At 40.0% G+C, this 20,246-nt stretch overlaps 1 protein-coding gene across 1 annotated transcript; it reads left to right on the forward strand.

Annotated features, from left to right (window-relative positions):
* The first annotated feature begins 1,274 nt into the window (after nucleotides 1–1,274).
* LOC122800745 (ATP synthase subunit g, mitochondrial-like) lies at nucleotides 1,275–1,704 on the forward strand. Its single transcript, XM_044069990.1, has one exon. The coding sequence runs from the start codon at nucleotides 1,279–1,281 to the stop codon at nucleotides 1,600–1,602; it is 324 nt and encodes a 107-aa protein (XP_043925925.1). The 5' UTR covers nucleotides 1,275–1,278; the 3' UTR covers nucleotides 1,603–1,704.
* The last annotated feature ends 18,542 nt before the right edge of the window (nucleotides 1,705–20,246 follow it).

The following is a 20,246-nucleotide window of genomic DNA, read 5'->3' on the forward strand; positions in this document are numbered from 1 at the left end:
ATAAGACATGTAATTATTACATGTTCATTGATAACACCCGCACTATATACTGTGTAACTGTGACAATAAAGACAACCCTGGAACATATAACACTTGTTGGAGTGTATAGAACACCAAAATCAAGTGTAGATGACTTTGAGGAATTCATACATTTCTTGCATGAAGCACAGGAGGGAAGCATAATATTAGCTGGGGACTTACATTTACCAGAAACAGACTAGAATAATATTGAATCAACAACATTAGTAAGGAAATTATTCACAATGTATACTCAAGAACAACAATTGTTTCAGATTGTAAAAAAAAAAAAACATGTAATGGAACATACTAGGCAACGTTTATGTTATTAAAGAAATTACTGATACTTCAAGTCAAGTTTTACCACTGTTGATGTATAGTGATCATGGGGTTATAAAGGTTAATTTGTTGCTAGATAATTTTTCCAAACTGAAATCTCAACCAATGCAAAGAAGATTAATTACAAATTAAATGCAAGCAAAACATATACTATGTAAAACTAACTGGAGTGATGTGTTCAGTGGAAAAACTACAGATGGAATGTGGAAAGTTTTGAAAGAGAAATTGTTTGATTTAAAAAAAAAATAAAAAATAAAAATGTTTAACATCAGGATCTAGGCGTACAATGTCAGGGGTATATTTCTGTAAGCACAAGATACCATAATTAAGGCTAAAGACAAAAAATATAAGAAATTAAAGAGAGGTCAAACTACAATTTTGCAAACTGAAATAAACAAGCTGGACAAACAAATTAAGCATAGTGTGAGACAAGATCAAGAAACATTTGAAGAAAATGTATATAAAAATATTGAGCATAATTGGAAACCTTTTTATAGAAACATAAAATATGAAAGGATTAATACAGATTGATAATCTGTGTGTAGATTCTAAAATTTATTCTCAGACACAACAGATCATAGAAATATTTACAAAATATCATGCAAAACTGTTTGGTTCCACAAAGAGAATGATAAATTGTCCTTGTGACATCCGGGTAACCACAGAAACTGGAATCAAATTAGATTATATTGAAAAAGAACTGCACAAACTGGATCCAAACAAAGCACATGGAGGAGACACAATTAGTAATAATGACCTGAGAATACTTCAGCAAGAATATACAGTACCATTGTATCTGTTATTTACAAAGTCATATAAATATGGGGAAATTCCTCTAGGATGGAGACATGCACTTATTAAACCTGTCTTTAAAGGAAAGGGGAATTGGACAAACCCAGAGTCATATAGACCATTGTAGTCATGGCTCAAACAACTCAGTGGCTTGTTAAGGCAGTGGTTACTCAAACTCCAAAGTTAGTGAATGCTGCTGTGATGTATTCTCAACCTCGTTTATCCACCTTCTGGTATTATGCAAAAGTTGAACTGGTTCCACCATCTCCAGCAGAGATACCCAAAGCGATTGAGAGCATGAAACAAATGGTTAAAAACTTCCAGACAGGCCGATATAAGCAGCTTACAGTTAAGGAGGCCTTAAGGAACAGCTTGGTGGCTACTGAAGTGCTGATGTGGTTTTATATTGGAGAGATCATTGGCAGACGCAGCCTGATTGGATACAATGTTTGAGGAGCATTGGTTTTCATGTACATAATCACTGTGCAGCAAGAACTGTTGTGTTTAAATGGTTTCATTTCACCCAGTGTCTGTTAACTATTAAAGAAAATTTACGTCATATAGACCATTGAGTCTACTTTCATGTTGTGGAAAAATAATGGAGAAGGTAATATTGGATATTATTGTCAGAACTGGATAGGTTAGGACTTCAAACCATATTTTAGCATGCATTTTTGAAAACAGATGTATTACCACCTTTAACATGATGTCCCATAACACTTCTTCCCCTCTCTCTTTATTGTTCTTGTATAGCTTTTATAGCTCTCTGCTAGTGCTCTTCTTCTGCAGGTCTAAACTTCCAGTGGCAAGTGACCATGCAATGTTTTATCAAAGAGGACTGTTATAAGTAATCGCTTTGGGGCATTCCTGGGAACAAAAAATGCATCTACCCAAGAAGAAAAAAAATAGTGAAGGCTACACATGGAGTCACGTAAACAAATATGAGTACTGTTTGGACTCAAATTCCTTCTTATTCTGGTAATAGGCTACATTAGCAAACAGGTTGGAGGGCAAACGACAACAAATCTACTGCATGCAAATGATGTAGCACTTCAAGCAGACTGTGAAAAAAAATTCAGCAAATGCTAAGGGAATGGAATTCAAAATTGAAGGCATGTAAGTTGAAAATGAGTATAGAAACGATAGTGGTCTTGGCAACAAATGGGCGAAAGTGGAAAAGTTAATAGTTGAGATAAATTAAAAAAATAATGGAAAAGGTTAAATGCCTCACATATCTGGGCTATATAGCTGAGAAAAAAGGAAGTCTGAATGATGCAGTCAAAGATGGAATCATATGTGCTACAACTAACTGGCAAAAAGTGACATAAAGGATGTATACCAGAAAATGCCAAACAAGCTGAAAAGTAATGTTTAAAAAAACAGTGATGCTACAACTAATTCTGAAAGGCAGAGAGACCTAAGCAGCTGACAGCAGAACACCTACAGAAGTTTGAAGAGATGGAGAAAAGTGCCTCAGATGGGTAGCACAGTGTGTGACTTATGAAGAAATGAGGACATCAGAGGTGGAGCCATTGTAAACCCTAGTTCCAGAGAAGTCAAGGAGAACAGATTACATGATTCATTCACGCATGCTGCAAAGCAGAAGATGATTTGGCAAAGCAGATTTGGGAGAAAAAGGAAGAACGCAAGAGGAAATGATGACATCCAGTCAATATATTGATGAATTTGTTAGAAATGATCTACCACAAATAGACATGACTTTTAAAGAATGTGGGGAGCTGCTGTGAATCAAGAGAGGTGGTGACAGTGAGTGATAAACCCAAACCCCATTTAAAATTGGGAAAAGGGGGTTAATGAGGATTAGTTTTAGTATGTGAGGGGTACACTGTGCCTATGCAACATAACATAAGATGTTTTCAACATTTTCTGATTTTGTGTTTTATGTTTGTGTGTTTCTGTGTTTGTACATGCATATATTTTGACATGTCACTACATCTTGCATGTTCATGTTTTACTAAATGTTTTCATTAGTGGGACTGTGTTTATTCTTATGATCTTTCATCCATAGTAAGGTAATTTATATTTAACAGCCTCAGACTATGTGGAATTAATTGCGAAGTTCTGATTCCCCCTCTTAGCTGTAACTGTATTTATGTTTAATTTTCATCATTTACTGCTTCTTTACTGCAGTGGGATGACAAAATAGATACATCTGGGTTAACTTTTAAGATCCCAACTTTGGAATTTTGCTGGAGAAGAGTACACTAGAATTTGTTAGTGTCCGTTATAATGCATACATTGGCAAATACTACATAGAATTTGAGAGGTGACACAGATTTGAATTGTTGCTGATTACTAAAAATATCAGTTCTGTGTCTCACAGCATGATTTGTTGTGTGTCCATTACACTAGATTTTTGAGTGACAGAACTTCACCTGTGGAATAGAACAGTATACAAAAGTACAACCACAATGATGTTCTTGATGAATTATTCCTTTTCAAAGCTGCAATACTAAATCAAACATTTTTTTTAAGTATTCCTGTCAATTGTTACTAAATGTTTAAGATGTTAAGGAAAGTATGGCTGTTAATTGTTACTAAATGTTTAAGATGTTAAAATATTCCTATTCCAAGAGCATGACTGGTTTGAAAAATGGGATGGATGAGGACATAGGATTTTAGCCTTCTGTAATAATATGCAAGACTTGTTACATGAAAGGTTTGTCTTCCTTTTTATGCACCTTTCACTTCAAAGAAGCAATTAAGGAGTAAATTTAAGCAAGAAACCTTCATGTTTAATATGAGGATGGATGATGGTATGATGCTAGTCGAGATGAAGGAAGCATGGCATCTTCCCAAGGTGAAGGATTTATTCAGCTCTTGCCGCAAATATCTGTAAGGTTATGTATTCACAGCAAATGCCTCTGGAATCTGAAGACAATTTTGCTGTAGCTCAAAAATCAGAATTGAAGCTCCTAAATTCATCACCATAATATAGTATTTCTTAACCTGAAGATTACGAGCAAAGCTTCAAAATCACATTAGCATATGAGGTCTGGGACCCTTGAAATATGGGATTTCATTCGTAACAGTGAAGGATCAGTACACTGAATATAAAAGGCTGATACTAAAAATGCTGATAAGACTGCACTGCATCAGGGACTGGATGTTAGTGTATATAACAATCAGAAGATGTGAGGGGGGTGCAGGGAAGCCTGCCCCCTGCATAAAACATGATCCTAGTTTTACAGCAATATGAGTTTTGACCTTTTATGGTTGACAAGATGCTGTTCAGTGTTCATTGCAAATGTATATATAGTTTGTGTACTTCTTTATTTGCTTTATGCTTGTTGTTGCAGTTTAACCCCACTGAAGAACTTTAATTGGAAGACAAAAAAAAAATTGACACATACACAGGACTATAACATGAGGTATCTAAATCAAATATTTATTTGTTTATTTATTTATTTTACATTTGTGTACCGTGAAAGTCTGACTGGACACATGTCCTTTTTCAGCAGAGGCCCGGGGAGAAAAGCTCCACATACTGTAAAATATAAAACAAATTACAGCACAATAATAAAACACTGGGTATATTATATAACACTATATCAGATACAGTCAACTAAGCAATATAAAACATTAAAGGGCATTAGGCAGCCTGTATCAGATAACTTATTAGCAAAAAAATAAAGGTAGTTAATCACATATATTTCTAGCTGCTAATATAAAGAATTTCACAATGGAACTAGAGTTAATCAATGCTTCCTATAATACTCAAAAATATGACCCTTTCTATAAAGCAGGAGAAATTACTGAAGACACCAGGGAGGAAAAGTGATGCATTAAACCAACACAATTGTCTGCCAGCCAAGGTCAGTGTATAAACGCTGCTTCATGTCCCAGCATTAATGAATCTGTCTGAGTTATTAGTATTTTAAAATTGAGGGCAGCCAATTTATAAAAGTATACATATTATTTTTTTATAGCAGAGTTAGTATATGCATTACAAGATTTAGTATGGCTATATATTTTAATATTGTTATAACAAATGCAACGTGGTAAGGTGGCTTTAAGGTGTTTTAATGACGTCATGGTAATCATGTTACTGTTGGATATTTAAAGGCTTGATTGGCATTTGATTCTGATTCTGATAAAGTCTTTTTAAAAATATGATGAAAGTGCTTAACTTGTTTGTTATTTTATATTAAAGTTGTTTAAATACATACAGTATTTTTGGAGAGGAAAAGTGATGTTTGCATAATGGGTTGGTGAAAAAAAAAACAGTGGAACATTTGTTATTGCAAACCACTGACACAGAGGCGAGCATAGTCAAAAACTTCTGACAGCTTTCTTGAATGGTGATAAAGAAGTCATCTGTCTATTGTGATGTGACAGATTGTTCCATGAAGCAAGCGGTACCTTCTCAGGAGACATATCTGTTGACCTAGAAGTAGATCTGTTTGTCATATGGATCACTACTACAGTAGCCATAGCTATATGGGTTATACAGACGTATAACAAACAGACAGCTTTCAAAGCTGTACCACACCTTCTACAATATCAAACTGCTAGTCAGCTTGAGCTGACTTGACTAAAAGTCATGTTTGGGGACAAGCCCTTCAAAGCTTTCTGCTGCCAGAGATAGCACACATCTGTGGGCCTTTGAAGATCAGCACTTGGCTAATGCCATTCCCTCACTGTACAGATAACTTTGGAGGAAAGAAACTTCTGCTTTAATTGTTTATGACAGAAGTAGTACTTTATCTGTAAAATAATTTATAGCTGTAAAAAGTGTGTTTAATGACTGTCACATGACTTTTAATTACTTTTAAATGCAAGTGTCACATTTTTGCTTTCGTGTTAAAAAGTTGTTAAAACTTATTTTAAACTACATTTTCTTAGGAAAATGTTGTATTAATTTACATTGTGGGTCTTGGAAAGCATTTAAACTGCTTTAAATTGTGTTTTTAGGGGGAAGGTTTTTACTTCTTACCAGTTTACCTACTGCTGCTGCCAGGCTTCCTTAGGAATCAAGCATCTTTATTGGCTTAACCATGAATCACCCTACTGTTTCCTCAGTTTTGTTTGCAAGCCACAAAAAAAAAAAAAAAAACAAACAAACAAAAAAAAAAAACTACTAAATAGTCTTCGCTACTACAGCAAGTTGCTGGAGTGCCTAAGCCATAAATAGGTAACTCTGGTATGGCTAAAACTGGTTCCTTATACCATTCATCTTTTTCTTCTTGTCTCCTGCTGGTGTAGTCCATACATCCACCATGGACTGAGGCTTAAACATGTCTTCTGTATTGTTTGCATGCCCATTGGCAGGCAATGAACAGCCTTTCTCGTTGGTTGTGGAAAAAGGGGCAGAAAATGCCATTCTGCCTTGCCAGAAAGCTATGAACATCCCTAGGGAGATTTTCCTGGCAAAAGTGGGCCTGTTTCTTCAGAAATGCCTTTCAAAAAGAGGTAAAAAAGAAATATAAACTCAAGATATACGTCTTCTTCTATCTCAATTACTTCAGACAAGAATGATTTATTGGGTTTAGCCCATGGTTTAGTTTAGACTCTTGACCCTTCCTCTTCTGCTGTTTCTGGTAAAAGAAAAGAGATTCCTCATTTCAGAAGAGATTTAAGAAACTGAACCTCAAAATGGTTGTGAAGGGACAGATTATGTTTTATCTCAGGAGAATGCTGCTTCAGTCACACTGAAGGAGTCTCTTTCTCTGAAACTATTTTCAGAATTAATCCATTGTTTCAGAGGGAAATGAAGATCTTTCACAGTCCATCAGGAAGTATATTGATTTGTTACAACTGCAATTTCCAGACCTTACTACTTTTTCTTCTGTTCTTTCTGTGTTGGTGGATGTTTTTGAAACAGCCTGTAACTTACCTTACAGCCAGCCTGCTGCCCTCAAAGAAAGTAGATACATTAAATAGAGATCCCCAATCTTTAACATTTTTGTTTGTGCACTCATCCCAGTTCAGACCCAGACGCTATTGCTTTAGTGAATGTAGCTACTGCTAAACATTTGGTTACTACTAATAACTCTCCTTCTGACAAGCATGGGAAGGCTTTTGATACTTGTTTTAAGAATTCTCAAGTATCAGTCTTATATATTGAAGTTTATGCTTGCCTTATTTGAGAATATGAAGAAAGTTTTGGCACGATTTGGACATTGTTATTTTCCTAGCTTACTCCTTTTTTGGCTTTAGCCTCCTTCTCTCCTTTGGCATGAAAGCTCTGAATGGCTTCACTCCCACACCTGACTATTAGTTCAATTCTATCTGATTGATGGTTTGGGAGCATGGAAGGTGTCCTGAAGCACTGGAAACGGACATGTTGTTTTATCCTTAGTAGGATATAGCCCATAGAGTTCAGGCTATTGCAGCAGTGATAATATGAAACGGTCTACTTCAGAAGACTGACAAACCAAAAGACTGAATCCCAAAAGACTGAAAATTCAAAATACTGAACATATTTTTAGTGCAGGGGGCAAGCTCTCCTGCACCTTTCATGTGGGAGGTTGTGGCCCCCCACACCCACTGATAAATATATGTACCAACTCCAAGATTGCACAACAGTGGAAAAGGGGCAAATTCCATCATTCAGTATTTTGAATTTTCAGTCTTTTGGAATTCAGTCTTTTGGTTTTTCAGTCTTCTGAAGTAGATGAACATCTACTACTATTATGGTAAGTTTACCTATACAGCTGTACTTTCTAGGAATATTTTCTACATATACTCTTGTTGACCTGAGATGACATGTGAGAACATGTGAGCAATTCAGGGAAATTTTTTTTTTTTTTGAGAATAAGTGTATAACTGTGCCTTCTGTGGAAGGCTGCAACTCGACACTGTAAAACTCCACTGCCAATCATGAGCGGACAGGTGATCCGCTGTGGCGACCCCTAACCAGGAAAAGCCGAAAGAAGAAGAAGAAGTGTATAACTGAAAAATGACCTGCTAGTAAACTACTCTGTGTTTTCATATACATTCAATACAGATTTCTTTACTGTACTGGGTACAGGAAAGTAGATTAGCATCCAGATGAATTCTGGATGCACATGTCCATATCCTTGTTTGGATAGGAGGAAGCTTCTTTGTTCATCAGTGGGAGCGGGGAGCTCTGAGCAGCCTATCTGTCCCTTAAGGAGTGGTTCCAGCCCAGAAACTTGTAGCTTATTGGCCATTTTGGGCCATTTCCTAGCTCTTTCTAACCCCCTGCTATAAAGCCCGCTTTAGTGCACCTTTGTGCGAAGTTGCGCATAGCACAGCATCAGGCAGCGCCAGTTAATCAAGTGTAAACTATTCCTGGCTCTGCAAAGTCTGCTCTTCAGTTTTTCCCTTAGAACTGCTCTAACTCTCAATCTAAACATTCTATTCTCTATCTAAAAAGCCCAACACTTGCTCCTAAAAGCATTTTGCATAAGTAAAGCACTTTTTAACAAAAAAGAGAGCACTACATCCACCTAAAATCCCCTTGAGTACCCATTTCCCTATTACACAGCAATCCTTTACACTATTCTAGCATGTTGAAGGGTCAGTTGCTGGCGTCCTCTCCAGTTCAGCTGGTGAATCTGGGAATCTTGAGGCAATGTTACAACTGCCTCACGTACACAGACAACCCTCTCCTCCTCCCAACAAATACAAATATATGTGAGAGATGCAACTATATAGCCAAACTGGAGGCTGAGCTCTCTTGACTCAATACTGGCAAAGCCAGTCAGGAGGTGAAGGTAACCACACACACCACAAACCCAGTCTCACATAGACCTACCACAACTGCAAACCAAACACATAAACACACAAAAACATAATTGGAGGCTCTAAATAAAAATCTGTCTAAACAACAGAGGCCTCCAAAGCAGACATCCAAGTAACCACTACCTCAAAACATAACACATGCAACACATAATTCACAAAGTCAGTGTGCCAAACAGTCACAGCCCTTAAGGCCAAACAACATGCCTGATACACTTGTAATAGGTGACTCTATAGTCAGACACACTGACGTCCCGCTCACCAGGCTGAACAAGGAGAGGGTTACAGTAAGCTGCCTGTCGGGCGCTAGAATCCACCACATAACACAAGCACTTAGGTCACTCCAAAGCAAGTACAAATATGACTCAGTCATTGTCCATGCTGGTGTGAACGACCTGAGGCGTACCTCCCTGGATTACATGAAAAGAGACATAGAGGAGCTCTCTGATTATGTAGCCCAGGCCGGTATGACCCTGACCTTGAGCAGCATCTTACCCTCACCAAGAATGATGCCACAGTACGAAGACAAAATGATCAGTTTTAACAATTGGCTTAATTACTGGTGTCATTCTAGGGGGATCCAATGTCTGTCTGCTTGGGATGACATGCTCGACAAGCCATGCTGCTTCACAAGGGACGGCTTGCACCTGTCACCCCTGGGCTTCTGGATATTGGCAAAGGCTCTTGCCACCCCCATAGTGCCTTTTTTAGGCAAGGCTCAAAAGACAAACCCACCTCCCTAGATTACACAAGTGGAAAAAAACTAAGGGTAATGCTGCTCAGCGCCAGAAGTCTAAACCTCAAGACGCATGCTCTCAAAGCCCTCCTCAGTATGGAGAACATCAATGTCTCTGCAGTGACAGAAACCTGGTTCAATGCTCCTGAGAGCACCCAAGCACTACCAGGTTATACATCATATCATACTTTTCAGCCCCAAAACTTGGACCGAACCACAAAAGGAGGGGGAGTATCCATATTCATCAAAGATACCCACACCTCCAGGTTAGTGGCAATGCACGAAGCATCGGAGACCATCCATGTGCAACTATCCGTAGGCAAAACTGCTCTACAGTTTGTAGCATGCTACAGACCACCCTCTCAAACTCAGGAACCCCACTCAGCCTTCCTAAAGACACTGGAGAATATGAATGTCTCTCCAAACACCATCATATTGGGAGACTTCAACTACCCAAACATAGACTGGGAGCATTACTCAAGCCCCAACACCCTAGCCCAAAGGTTCCTAGAATTCATAAACTCAAATGCTATGGAACAACTAGTCACCACTCCCACAAGAGGGGATAACATATTAGACCTGATCATCACAAACATAGGGACACAATGCTCCACACTGGAAGTATACCCCTCATTGGTGAGATCAGACCATAAATTAATCTCAATGGAAATCCACATCCCACCCCCACTCCCAGCACAGAAGACCACAGTGAAGAAATTCTCAAAAGCTGACTTCACACTTCTTAAGACTGAAGTGGTATCCTTCAAGGCCCCAGGGCCAGTGGAAACCACAGCCCACTCCGCTGAACCCTATATAAACGCATTCTATGGACACCTTCAAGAATGCATGGATCATGCAATCCCAAATAAAACCAAGACCCATTCCCCCAAAGGCAGGCGTCCTGTCTGGTGGACCCCAGCCATTAATAAACTATACAACAGAAGGAGGAAGCTACTACATGATAGAGCAAAATCCCTAAAAGGGAAGGCATCTCTGATCAGTACTAGCAAAAAACTACGATCACTCATAAAATCATCCAAGGCCAACTTTGAGAGAAAAATTGCACAAGACACTAAAGACAATCACAAGGCCTTCTTTAGTTATGTTAGAAACCTGGGTGGAAACTCCCAGATATGCTCAGAATTAGTCCAAAATGACAAAAAATACACTGAATCCCCAGTTATTGCCAACATACTGGCAGACAAGTTCAGTGCAAATTCCCCCCCCCTCCCCCCAAAAGGACAAATATCTATCCCAGCAGAGTGTTGTCTCCCTGACATCTCTGATGCCCAGGTGAGAGCCGCCCTCTCCAAAGCTAAAAACACAGCATCAATGGGACCAGACGGTGTCCCGGGTTGCGTGATACATGAACTCCAAGAAGAACTAAACCCGCACATAAGGCTGCTGATTAATCTTAGCCTTACTACAGGATATGTACCCAAAGAATGGTGCACAGCAACAGTGGTCCCACTCCACAAAGGAGGTGCCTCTACAGACCCTGGAAATTACCACCCCATAAGCTTGACGAGCCTGGTCTGCAAAGCTATGGAGAGGATCATTATGGAACTCATAAACAAAGACATTGGGGACCTACAGACATTGGATCCTACCCAATTCGGCTTTGTCAAGGGCAGATTCTGCCTCTTGAACCTGGTCGACTTCTTTGAAACAGTCACTAAGGCCATTGATGAGGGTAAGGCAGTTCACACAGCCTACCTTGACCTTGCAAAAGCCTTCGACACAATACCCCACTCGGGCATCATAGACAAGCTCACCAGCTTAAATGTAAACCCCTATGTCATATGATGGGTTGCAAACTGGCTCAAGGACAGAACCCACAAGGTCAGAATCGCTGGAGCCATGTCAGACTCTAAACCAGTCACAAGTGGCATCCCACAGGGCTCGGTCCTGGGACCTCTCTTGTTCGGCATTTATTTTTCTGAGATACAAGCTAACATAGGAGGATTGTGGCTGACCAAGTTCGCAGATGACTGCAAACTGGGCACCATAATTGATTCTCCAGCGGATACAAGCATCCTTCAAAAAGGTCTCGTAGAAATGGATAACTGGTGCCAGAGCCATGGCCTTAAACTAAACACCAAAAAATGTATAGTCATACCCTTTGGGAAGAAGAAAGTACCCACAAATTACCACATAGGTGGTAATCCATTAAGTACGGAAGAAGTAATCAGGGATCTAGGGACCCAAGTTGACAGCAACTTCTCATTTGACACTCACATTGCCGAAGTGGTTAGAAAGACCTTCTACATTGCCCACCTTATCATGAAAGGATTCACATCTAGATCAAGAGAGGTCATTGTGCCCCTTTACTCCTCCCTTATCAGGCCCATAATTGAGTACAATGCCCCATTTGGGATGTACCTTACCCGACACCTGCAGCAGTTAGAAAGTCCCCAAAAGTACCTCACCAAGAGGAGCAAGGGTCTCAAACATATGCCATATGCTGCCCGGCTAAAGAAACTCCAGCTCTATTCAGTCGCATACCGCCTACTCAGAGGCGATCTATGCCTGACATACAAGGCCATGTCCAATCCGGAATTAATGGACATGCTCCACCTCAGAAAATCCAAATCCACCAGAGTCACGAGAACGAGTGATTTGAACCTCAACACAGAAATAAATAGGACGTGCTGGAGGGACAGATTCATAACTCAGAGGCTCCCCTCACTCTGGAACAGAATCCCAGTCCATGTTAGGCAGAGGACCTCACTGACTCTCTTCAAGAGAAATCTTGACGAGTGGATGGGAGATCGTAGGTTTACCCCGGGGGTCATCTCTGCGTCACTGCTGGACAGAGGCGCAGTAAACTAAATCCTAAATGGGCACAGTATCCTCATTCCAAGGGGTGGCGCAAGCCAAACACACTCTGGCTAGGCTTATAAATGCCCTAGGGCAGATAGCCTAGTATGAACCTATGAACCTATGAAACAAAAAATCGAAATTAAAGAAAAAAATGTAGATTCCATTTTCGAGTTAACCTTGTGATTAAGTTTCATTGGCTCAATAGCATACAGGAATTATGTTCTAACTGACTCAAATGTTCACAAATCAATCAGAGAACTCAACTGACATACCATCTCACTTATCCTCAGGGCCAGTGTTAGCATTTTGGGGGCCCCCAGCAAATGTCAAGTTGGGGCCCCCCTTGGCACATCCAGTATAAGTATCATCCTGTCAGTGTCATACCTCCTAAGAAACCTATTAGTTTGTGCTGCAAACTTTTAGGAGTAGTACACACAGACAGACCTGTAGTTACAAGCTCTTACATTACAGCAGGCCTATATACCACACTTTGTTGACCTGTCTAACAAAGGGACACTTACAGTTACTGGCATTTAGTTGTAGCAATGATACATTACAACAACTCTATGTACAAGTCTGTACTTAAATGAAGTGATGACTAGGCCTACTGTTTCAACACACCCTCACACCCTCCAGCCCCCTCCACTGACCCACCCCCTCCCTTTTGGGTTCCCCATACCATGCACATTACTTCTTTCTTCCTTTTCTCACATTTTGCCTTACTCTCAGCTTTGTCAAGAAGCCATAACTTTTTATACACTCTGAAGTGCATTTTATTTTTTTTTCTTTTTACACAACCTTTTCATCCAATAATGGTTTGAACAGAAATTATAATTAAGGAAAGAAATCCACTGTTGCTGTTCAACTTTAGTTTTCCTTGCTTCCTTTCAGCACATCTTTCCTGATCAAGACACTACAGTAATAATCATTTAGGAAATAACTCAATTTGGCTTGTGCCCCCAAAGCCATAGGGTTTATATATGTGCCCTGGGATGCATTTTAGAGCATTTTTTTTCAGGATTTTACCCTAATGGTGGCCTAAAGAAAAATCATGAAAAAGAAAAGAATTTCAGTCTTATTTTTTTTTTCTTTCAAAGAAGACGTAAGTTGTGCCCAAGGCTTAATGTTCAAAGCTGACAAAATAGTAGCTCACAATAAACTAACAAGCCAGTTGTGGGAATACATAGGTCTTATCTGGGAATATTGCCTCCTTCCCTAAAACCCCCACAAAAGACAGTCATTGCGTATACATCCCTCTGGTGTTAGACTAGGATGAAAGCAGAAGTTTAAATTGCCTTAGACATATATTTCAAGTGACTGTTGATATACGTATACATACCATGCTTCCTCATCCCTAACCCTCAAAGTCATCCCCATGTATATGTGCCTGATGTGTGATTGGGAGAATGAGTTCAGTAATATATTCTAATTTGTTTCTCCTAAACAGTACACTACCCCTACACAAGCAATTGTAACCTTCTGTTTATATCTTTGAGGTCTGTGAGAAAAGTAAATAAACAATGACCACACTGTCCTCAGCTCAAACACAAGCTATAATGACTTCATATGTACACGTCTAAGGTTTGACTCTGATGAAAACTAAAGTTGTAATAATCACACAATCCCCAACACCCCCCCCCCAACATAACCTACAGCAGCTTTCTGTACACACACATTTGAGCAGGGCTGGTTTTAGAATGAGTGTGGTTGAAACCAGAGGCTATTATCAGCTTTATCCTAAAAGGGTCATATATCAGCACTGTTTAGGGTAAACAGCTCAATCAGAAAATTGATACATTTTTTGTCCTCATTTTTCTTCAACCAGCAATAGCTTTTGTGAGGGTCCCCACAGAGTCAAGGATGATTAAGGGAGCCCCCAGTATCCATTTATACAGTCTGGTGAGTGGGGGCCACCACACTCCAAGATCTAGGTGTCTGAATGTTCTGTGATATATTTTATGTCTTACTTTTGAAATATAATTACTTGTTAGGTACATTTTTTACTGATACCCAGAAGAATGATGTCTGTGTCCTGGGATTATTGGGTGCATGCACAGATAAAAATCAGTGATATGTTTTACACACATACGCAGACACACACAAGCATAAGCCATAGCAATACTAGTTTTGTACTTATTTCAGCAAATAACAATATATTGTGCAACACTGGTATTTCCGCACCAGATCAGTGACTGTTGCTTATGAGTTGTCAGACAGCAGCAGGGGTAAGTCATTTATTTACCTCACTGAGAAGTAATGCATACCTGTCACTGTCCCTGATTTCACATACCTGTCACTGTCCCTGATTTCACATACCTGTCACTGTCCCTGATTTTACACACCTTCCCTGATTTTGTTCATACTTCTGCTTTCTTCTTCATAAAAAAATTAATTTGCTGGTAAATCATTCAGGATTACAAACAGTCAATCAATCCAGACATCTGAGTTTTATACTTATTGTCCAAAAATACAGGTTGATGCAAAAAGTGTTATTCTATTAAATTTTTACGTGAATTAGAGTAATATTTAAAATGTAGTCCTGATTCTGAACCTTTATACTATTATTTTTGGAATGCAATGAATTGTTAAGCAAAGGAATTGGTAGTTATAGCATATGGTGTTATGTTTGTATTTATAAAACTCCCTGAAAAAAAAAACCTTCTCTGAAGATCAGAAGTATCAGCTCTTCTTAAAATCCAAACTTTGCACTGTGATAAGTCACTCTGGGCTGCTGATCTCTCTAGTGCTTACCTTACTCATGTTCATTATCAACTTCATCCTAACAGGGTCATATCACAGCCCTGTTCGGGTTAAAGAGCATAATTAGTAAATTAAAAATGTTTTTCTTATTTATTTTTCCCCATCCAGCAGCAGCCTGTGTGAGGCCCCCACACAGTCAAAGATGATTAAGGGGGCCCCCCTGCAGCCATGGGTATAGCATGGACCTAAAGCTGGCTATGTAGTTAATTTTAGTGGAGAACATGTCCAACAGCAGGATGTAACTAAGCCAGGGGCACTATGTCAGTTGTAAAATATTTAATGGAATTCTGATGCCGGTTACTTGACAAAACACTGTTACTAAACCAGAAATATCTTTGAATCTTAAAGGAGATATAAATAAGAGTTATTATCCATGTGGTTTATTAAGTATACAAGAATGCTACTAGTTTTTGTTGGTTTGACAGACATGTTACAAAATATCAGGATGATATAACTTGCTATGGTTCGGGGCTCCCAGGGAACAGGGGGCCTCCAGTGACCGCAAGGTTTGCTGGTGCTTAAACCCGGCTATGCTTATCCTGGGAGGAGGGGAGCTAGGCAGTCCAGCCCACTGCATTACTGGTACCTACTGAAGAGAAACATTTAACATGTTTATTATACCTTCACCAGCCATCATCCAATCAACAATAAGCTCAGCCAATGTCAAAACCAAATAAAATTTATCATAATTAATTAGCCTATAAACTACGTCTCCCAATATCCTCCACCACTCAACTCTCCCATTCTAGCACTACGCTTCTCCATCTTATCCTGATTTCATTACTAATCTTACTAAAAAAGTAGAAAGATTCAGCAAACCAGTGCATATCACCTTAAATCCACAAAGCAAAATGCAAGTAGATACACCAGTACATTGAGGAAAATATATTTATTTAATACAATTGAAGTTAAGCACTTTTGTTCTACATCAGAACTTCTTCAGAACAAATAAAACTAGTAGACAGCTTTCTGTAAATACTTTAGAACTTCAAGCTAGTGCCATGTTGCACAAATGTCATGATTAGTGATGTCACTCCAATAAGATGGAGTGGATATGTGTCATTGTAGTAGTTCTGTAACTGCAGAAGTGACCTACTTGAGACAACTTTCAATTGTCTCAAAATGCTGTCTTACTCAATAATCATACTACTTTCTACCACATAGCATCATTTCAAACAAACTCAGTTATTCCTACCAACATGAAAAATGATCCTCACTAAAGTTCTGTATTCCTGTCACAATATAACTGCAAAATAATTGACTTCAAAAATGGTAACACCTAAAATTACAAAATAATACATGCAAAGACATCAAACTTACTTTTTCTCTTCCCATTCTCAGAAACTGCATCATAAAAGAATATGTAATTACACATACAGGCAGATTCAATAAACCCTAAACGGTTCATTAAGATTGTGTGTGCATCTTGGTAGCACTCTCTTTTGTATTCAGTAAGCAGCTCAACACAGTGTGTAGAGCTGCACAACCACGGTAAACACTGTGGCATGCTAATTATAGCATAAGCAGCTGAACTTTATGGTAATCAATCCAAGTTAGAGAAGCTATTCAACAAGCTATAAAGCAGCCACGTAGACTCAATGCTGGTTTTCCCTGCAAATTCCAAAACCTACAGCCATGGAAAGGAGTCGACACAGAAAGAATATTAGGAGCTGCTGTTACTTTCATTTATGTGCATGTGCAACAGGCTGAAGTCTATGCTGCTGCTGCTAATAGACAACAGCCAAGAAGGCGAAGGGTTTTCACATTCCTGTTATCTTATCACAATATGCATGAGGTGAAAACTGTAGAGTGCTAGAGGTAGTGGTAGAGACACACTATAGGAACTCTGCAACCTCTGTTGTCCACAACTCAGACCCAGGGAAACTGAGGGGAGCCCATACCAGTGGAGACAAAGTATGTGTAGCACTTAAAATTTTAGCTACAGGAACCTTTCAGAGACCAAAATGGGACATGCTGGGGGTGTCACAGGCATCAGCATCCAGGATTCTCCATCAATTCCTGAATGCTATGCTCCCACATGCCAGTGTACACATATATTTTCCCTGAACTCCTGAGGACAGGGCCACAAATGTACAGGAGTTCTACCCTGTAGCACACAACCCTAAAGTACTGGGTGCCATAGATTGTACACATATAGAAATTAAGGCACCACCTGTGTAACAGGGAGGGCTCTACATAAAAAGAAAGGGCTTCCACTTGTGTGTAATGCCAAGGGAATCATCTTGAATGTGTGTGCTGGCAACCCTGGCAGTTATCATGACTCACATGTCTGGCACACCTCCCAGCTGTATCAGATGTTCAGTATGCATGATATCCCACAGAGTCATGTACTGGGGGATGCAGTTTATGAACTGAAACCATGGCTGATGGCGCCCATCAGAAATACAAAAACACCCACTGAAGAATGCCATAATGAGGCATATAGGTTCATAGGTGTGTGCTAGGCTAATGGCCCCCGAGCCTTTACAAACCAAGCCCATAGAAGTGCCCTGTTATCATGCCATCTGATGTTAGTTCCCAGTACCTCTATCAAGTAGAGACACCGGAGTGATCCCCAGGGTGAATTTTCTATTTCCCATCCACTCATAAAGATTTCTCTTTAAGAGCGCCAGTGAGGTGCACTGCTTGACATGTATGGGAAGTCTATTCTAGAGCATGGGCAGTCTCTGGGTTATGAACCTGTCCCTACAGCATGTTCTGTAGATTGTGGTAATGAAGTTGAGGTCTCTGGAGCATGTGGTGTGGAGGGATTGGGATTTCTTTAGATGTAGCATTTCTAACAGACCTGGGTCAGACATGGCTTTGTAAGTCAAGCAGAGATCGTCTCTTAGTAGACGATATGAGACAGAGAATAGCTGGAGACTTTTTAGTCTGTTCATGTAAGACATGTGTTTAAGGCCTAGGATCCTCTTTATGAGGCCTTTCCAGCTGTTGTATGTGTCTAGTAAGGTACATGCCAAATGGGGCATTGTATTTGATGGTTGACCTAATGAGGGAAGAGTAGAGAGATATGATGACTTCATTCTTCCTGGATGCAAAACCCTTGGTAATGAGATGTACCACATAGAAGGACTTTCTGACCACAGTGGCAATATGGTGGTCGAAGGAGAGGTTGCTCTCAACCTGTGTTCCCAGATCTCTTATAACACCTTCAGCATTCAGTGGGCTCTCATTGATGTGCTAATTAGTGGGAACTGAGTTTTTCCTAAAGGGGACAAGAGGACTCAGGACTGATCCCTGCGGACTCCATTCATGTCTGGTCTGCAGTCTGACTTGGAGTCCACTACTTTCACATTGTGGGTTCTGTGAGCCAGTTTGCAACCCACCTAGTGATATAGGGGATGATGCCTAGTTTGGTGAGTTTATCAATAATTCCTGAGTGGGGAATGGTATCAAAGGCATTGGCCAGATTGAGAGAGGCTGTATGAACTACCTTGCCCTCATCCACAGCTCTGGTAACTCACTCACAAAAGTCAACTAGATTGAGAGGGCATGATCTACCTTTCACAAAACCACATTGCATGGGATCTAGAGTTTGGATATTTCCTATATCCTTGTTAATTAGGTCCATGATGATGGGCTCCATAGCCTTACATATCAGGCTCGTCAGACTTATGGGGTGATAATTCCCAGGGTCTGTAGTCACTCCCCCTTTATGGAGAGGGATGACTGTAGCAGTGTGCCATTCTGTAGTGACAAAGCCTGAGGTGAGGCTGTGATTGAACAGGACACGCAGATGTGGTGCTAGTTCACTTTGTAGTTCATGAAGAACACATTCAGGGATATTTTCGGGTCCCATGGAAGCTGTATTCTTGGCCTTGGACAATGCAGCTTTAACCTGTGTGCAGTAATGCTGGGTGCCTCGCATTCCTCCTGTATTGTGATTGGTCATTTAGTGGGGGAGAGAGGGGTAAAGTTGGCACTGTATCCGTTGGCCAGTATGTTGGCAATATCTGCTGGCTCAGTATAGGAGGTACCATTGTGCAATAACTCAGAAAACACCTGAGTATTGTCATGGAGATTCTTGATATTAGAAGGCTTTGTGTTTTTTTAGTGTCTGCCACAATTCTGCCTTCATAGCTGGCTTTAGAGGTTGTGATGAGGGATCTGAACTTTTTGTTAAGGCTAATAAGGGAGGTTTTCCAGTCCTGGGACTTCATCTTTTTTCTGCAACAGTTTCTTCCTTCTGTTGTAGAGTTTATTAATGGCAGGGGACAACCACATTGGTTTCCTTTTTTGGAGGAGAGCATCTTTGTTCCGTTGGGTATGGCTAGTCCCATGTATTTATGTAAGTGTTCATACAATGTACTGGTGTATGATTCGGCAGTCATGCAACTATTTTCTATTGACATGGGTGCCGTGAAGTTAACCACCTCTTTTTTTAGGAGCCCAAAGTCAGCTTTGGAGAAGGTTTTCATGGTGGTTACCTTTGGGGGGGGGGGGTGTGGGTGATATGTGGATTTTAATGGTGATTAGTCTGTAGTCGGATGTAACCAGGGAGGAACTGATTATTAGTGTAGAGCAATGGTTGCCCATATTAGTAATAACTAGGTCAAGGATGTTGCTTCCTCTATTGGGGGTAAGAATGAGCTGGTCCAGAGCATTGGAACTGAAGCACTCCAGGAAGCATTGGACCAGTGTATTGGTGCATGAGTAGTTTTCCCAGTTGATAGAGGAGTAGTTGAAGTCACCTAGTATGAGAGTGTTGGGTTGGACCTTAATAGTTTCCAGGGTGCTTATGAACATGGAATGAGAGCCTAGGGACATTGTTGGGGACCTATAGCAGACTACGACCTGAATCACTGTCTTTCTCAATGTACCTGAAGTGTCTCAGATGCGTTATGCTGGGCTACTACTCTGGAGGTGTGCATATCCTTTATGAATATGATGACACCACCACCTCTGGAGCTTTGGTCCATGTTCTGGGGCAGAAAGTTGGGAATGAGTTATAGCCTGGTGGCGCAGGGGTGCTTTCTGCTGCTTTAAACCATGTCTGTGTTACAGCACAAATGTCAGTGTTCTCCATTTT

The sequence above is a fragment of the Protopterus annectens genome, chromosome 4.part1 (assembly GCF_019279795.1).
Source record: "Protopterus annectens isolate FY-2018-M chromosome 4.part1, PAN1.0, whole genome shotgun sequence".
Lineage (NCBI taxonomy): Eukaryota > Metazoa > Chordata > Ceratodontiformes > Protopteridae > Protopterus > Protopterus annectens.

What these genes read in the sequence shown, in the direction of transcription:
- LOC122800745 (XM_044069990.1), top strand. Translation starts at nt 1,279, where the DNA reads ATGGCTCAAACAACTCAGTGGCTTGTTAAGGCAGTGGTTACTCAAACT.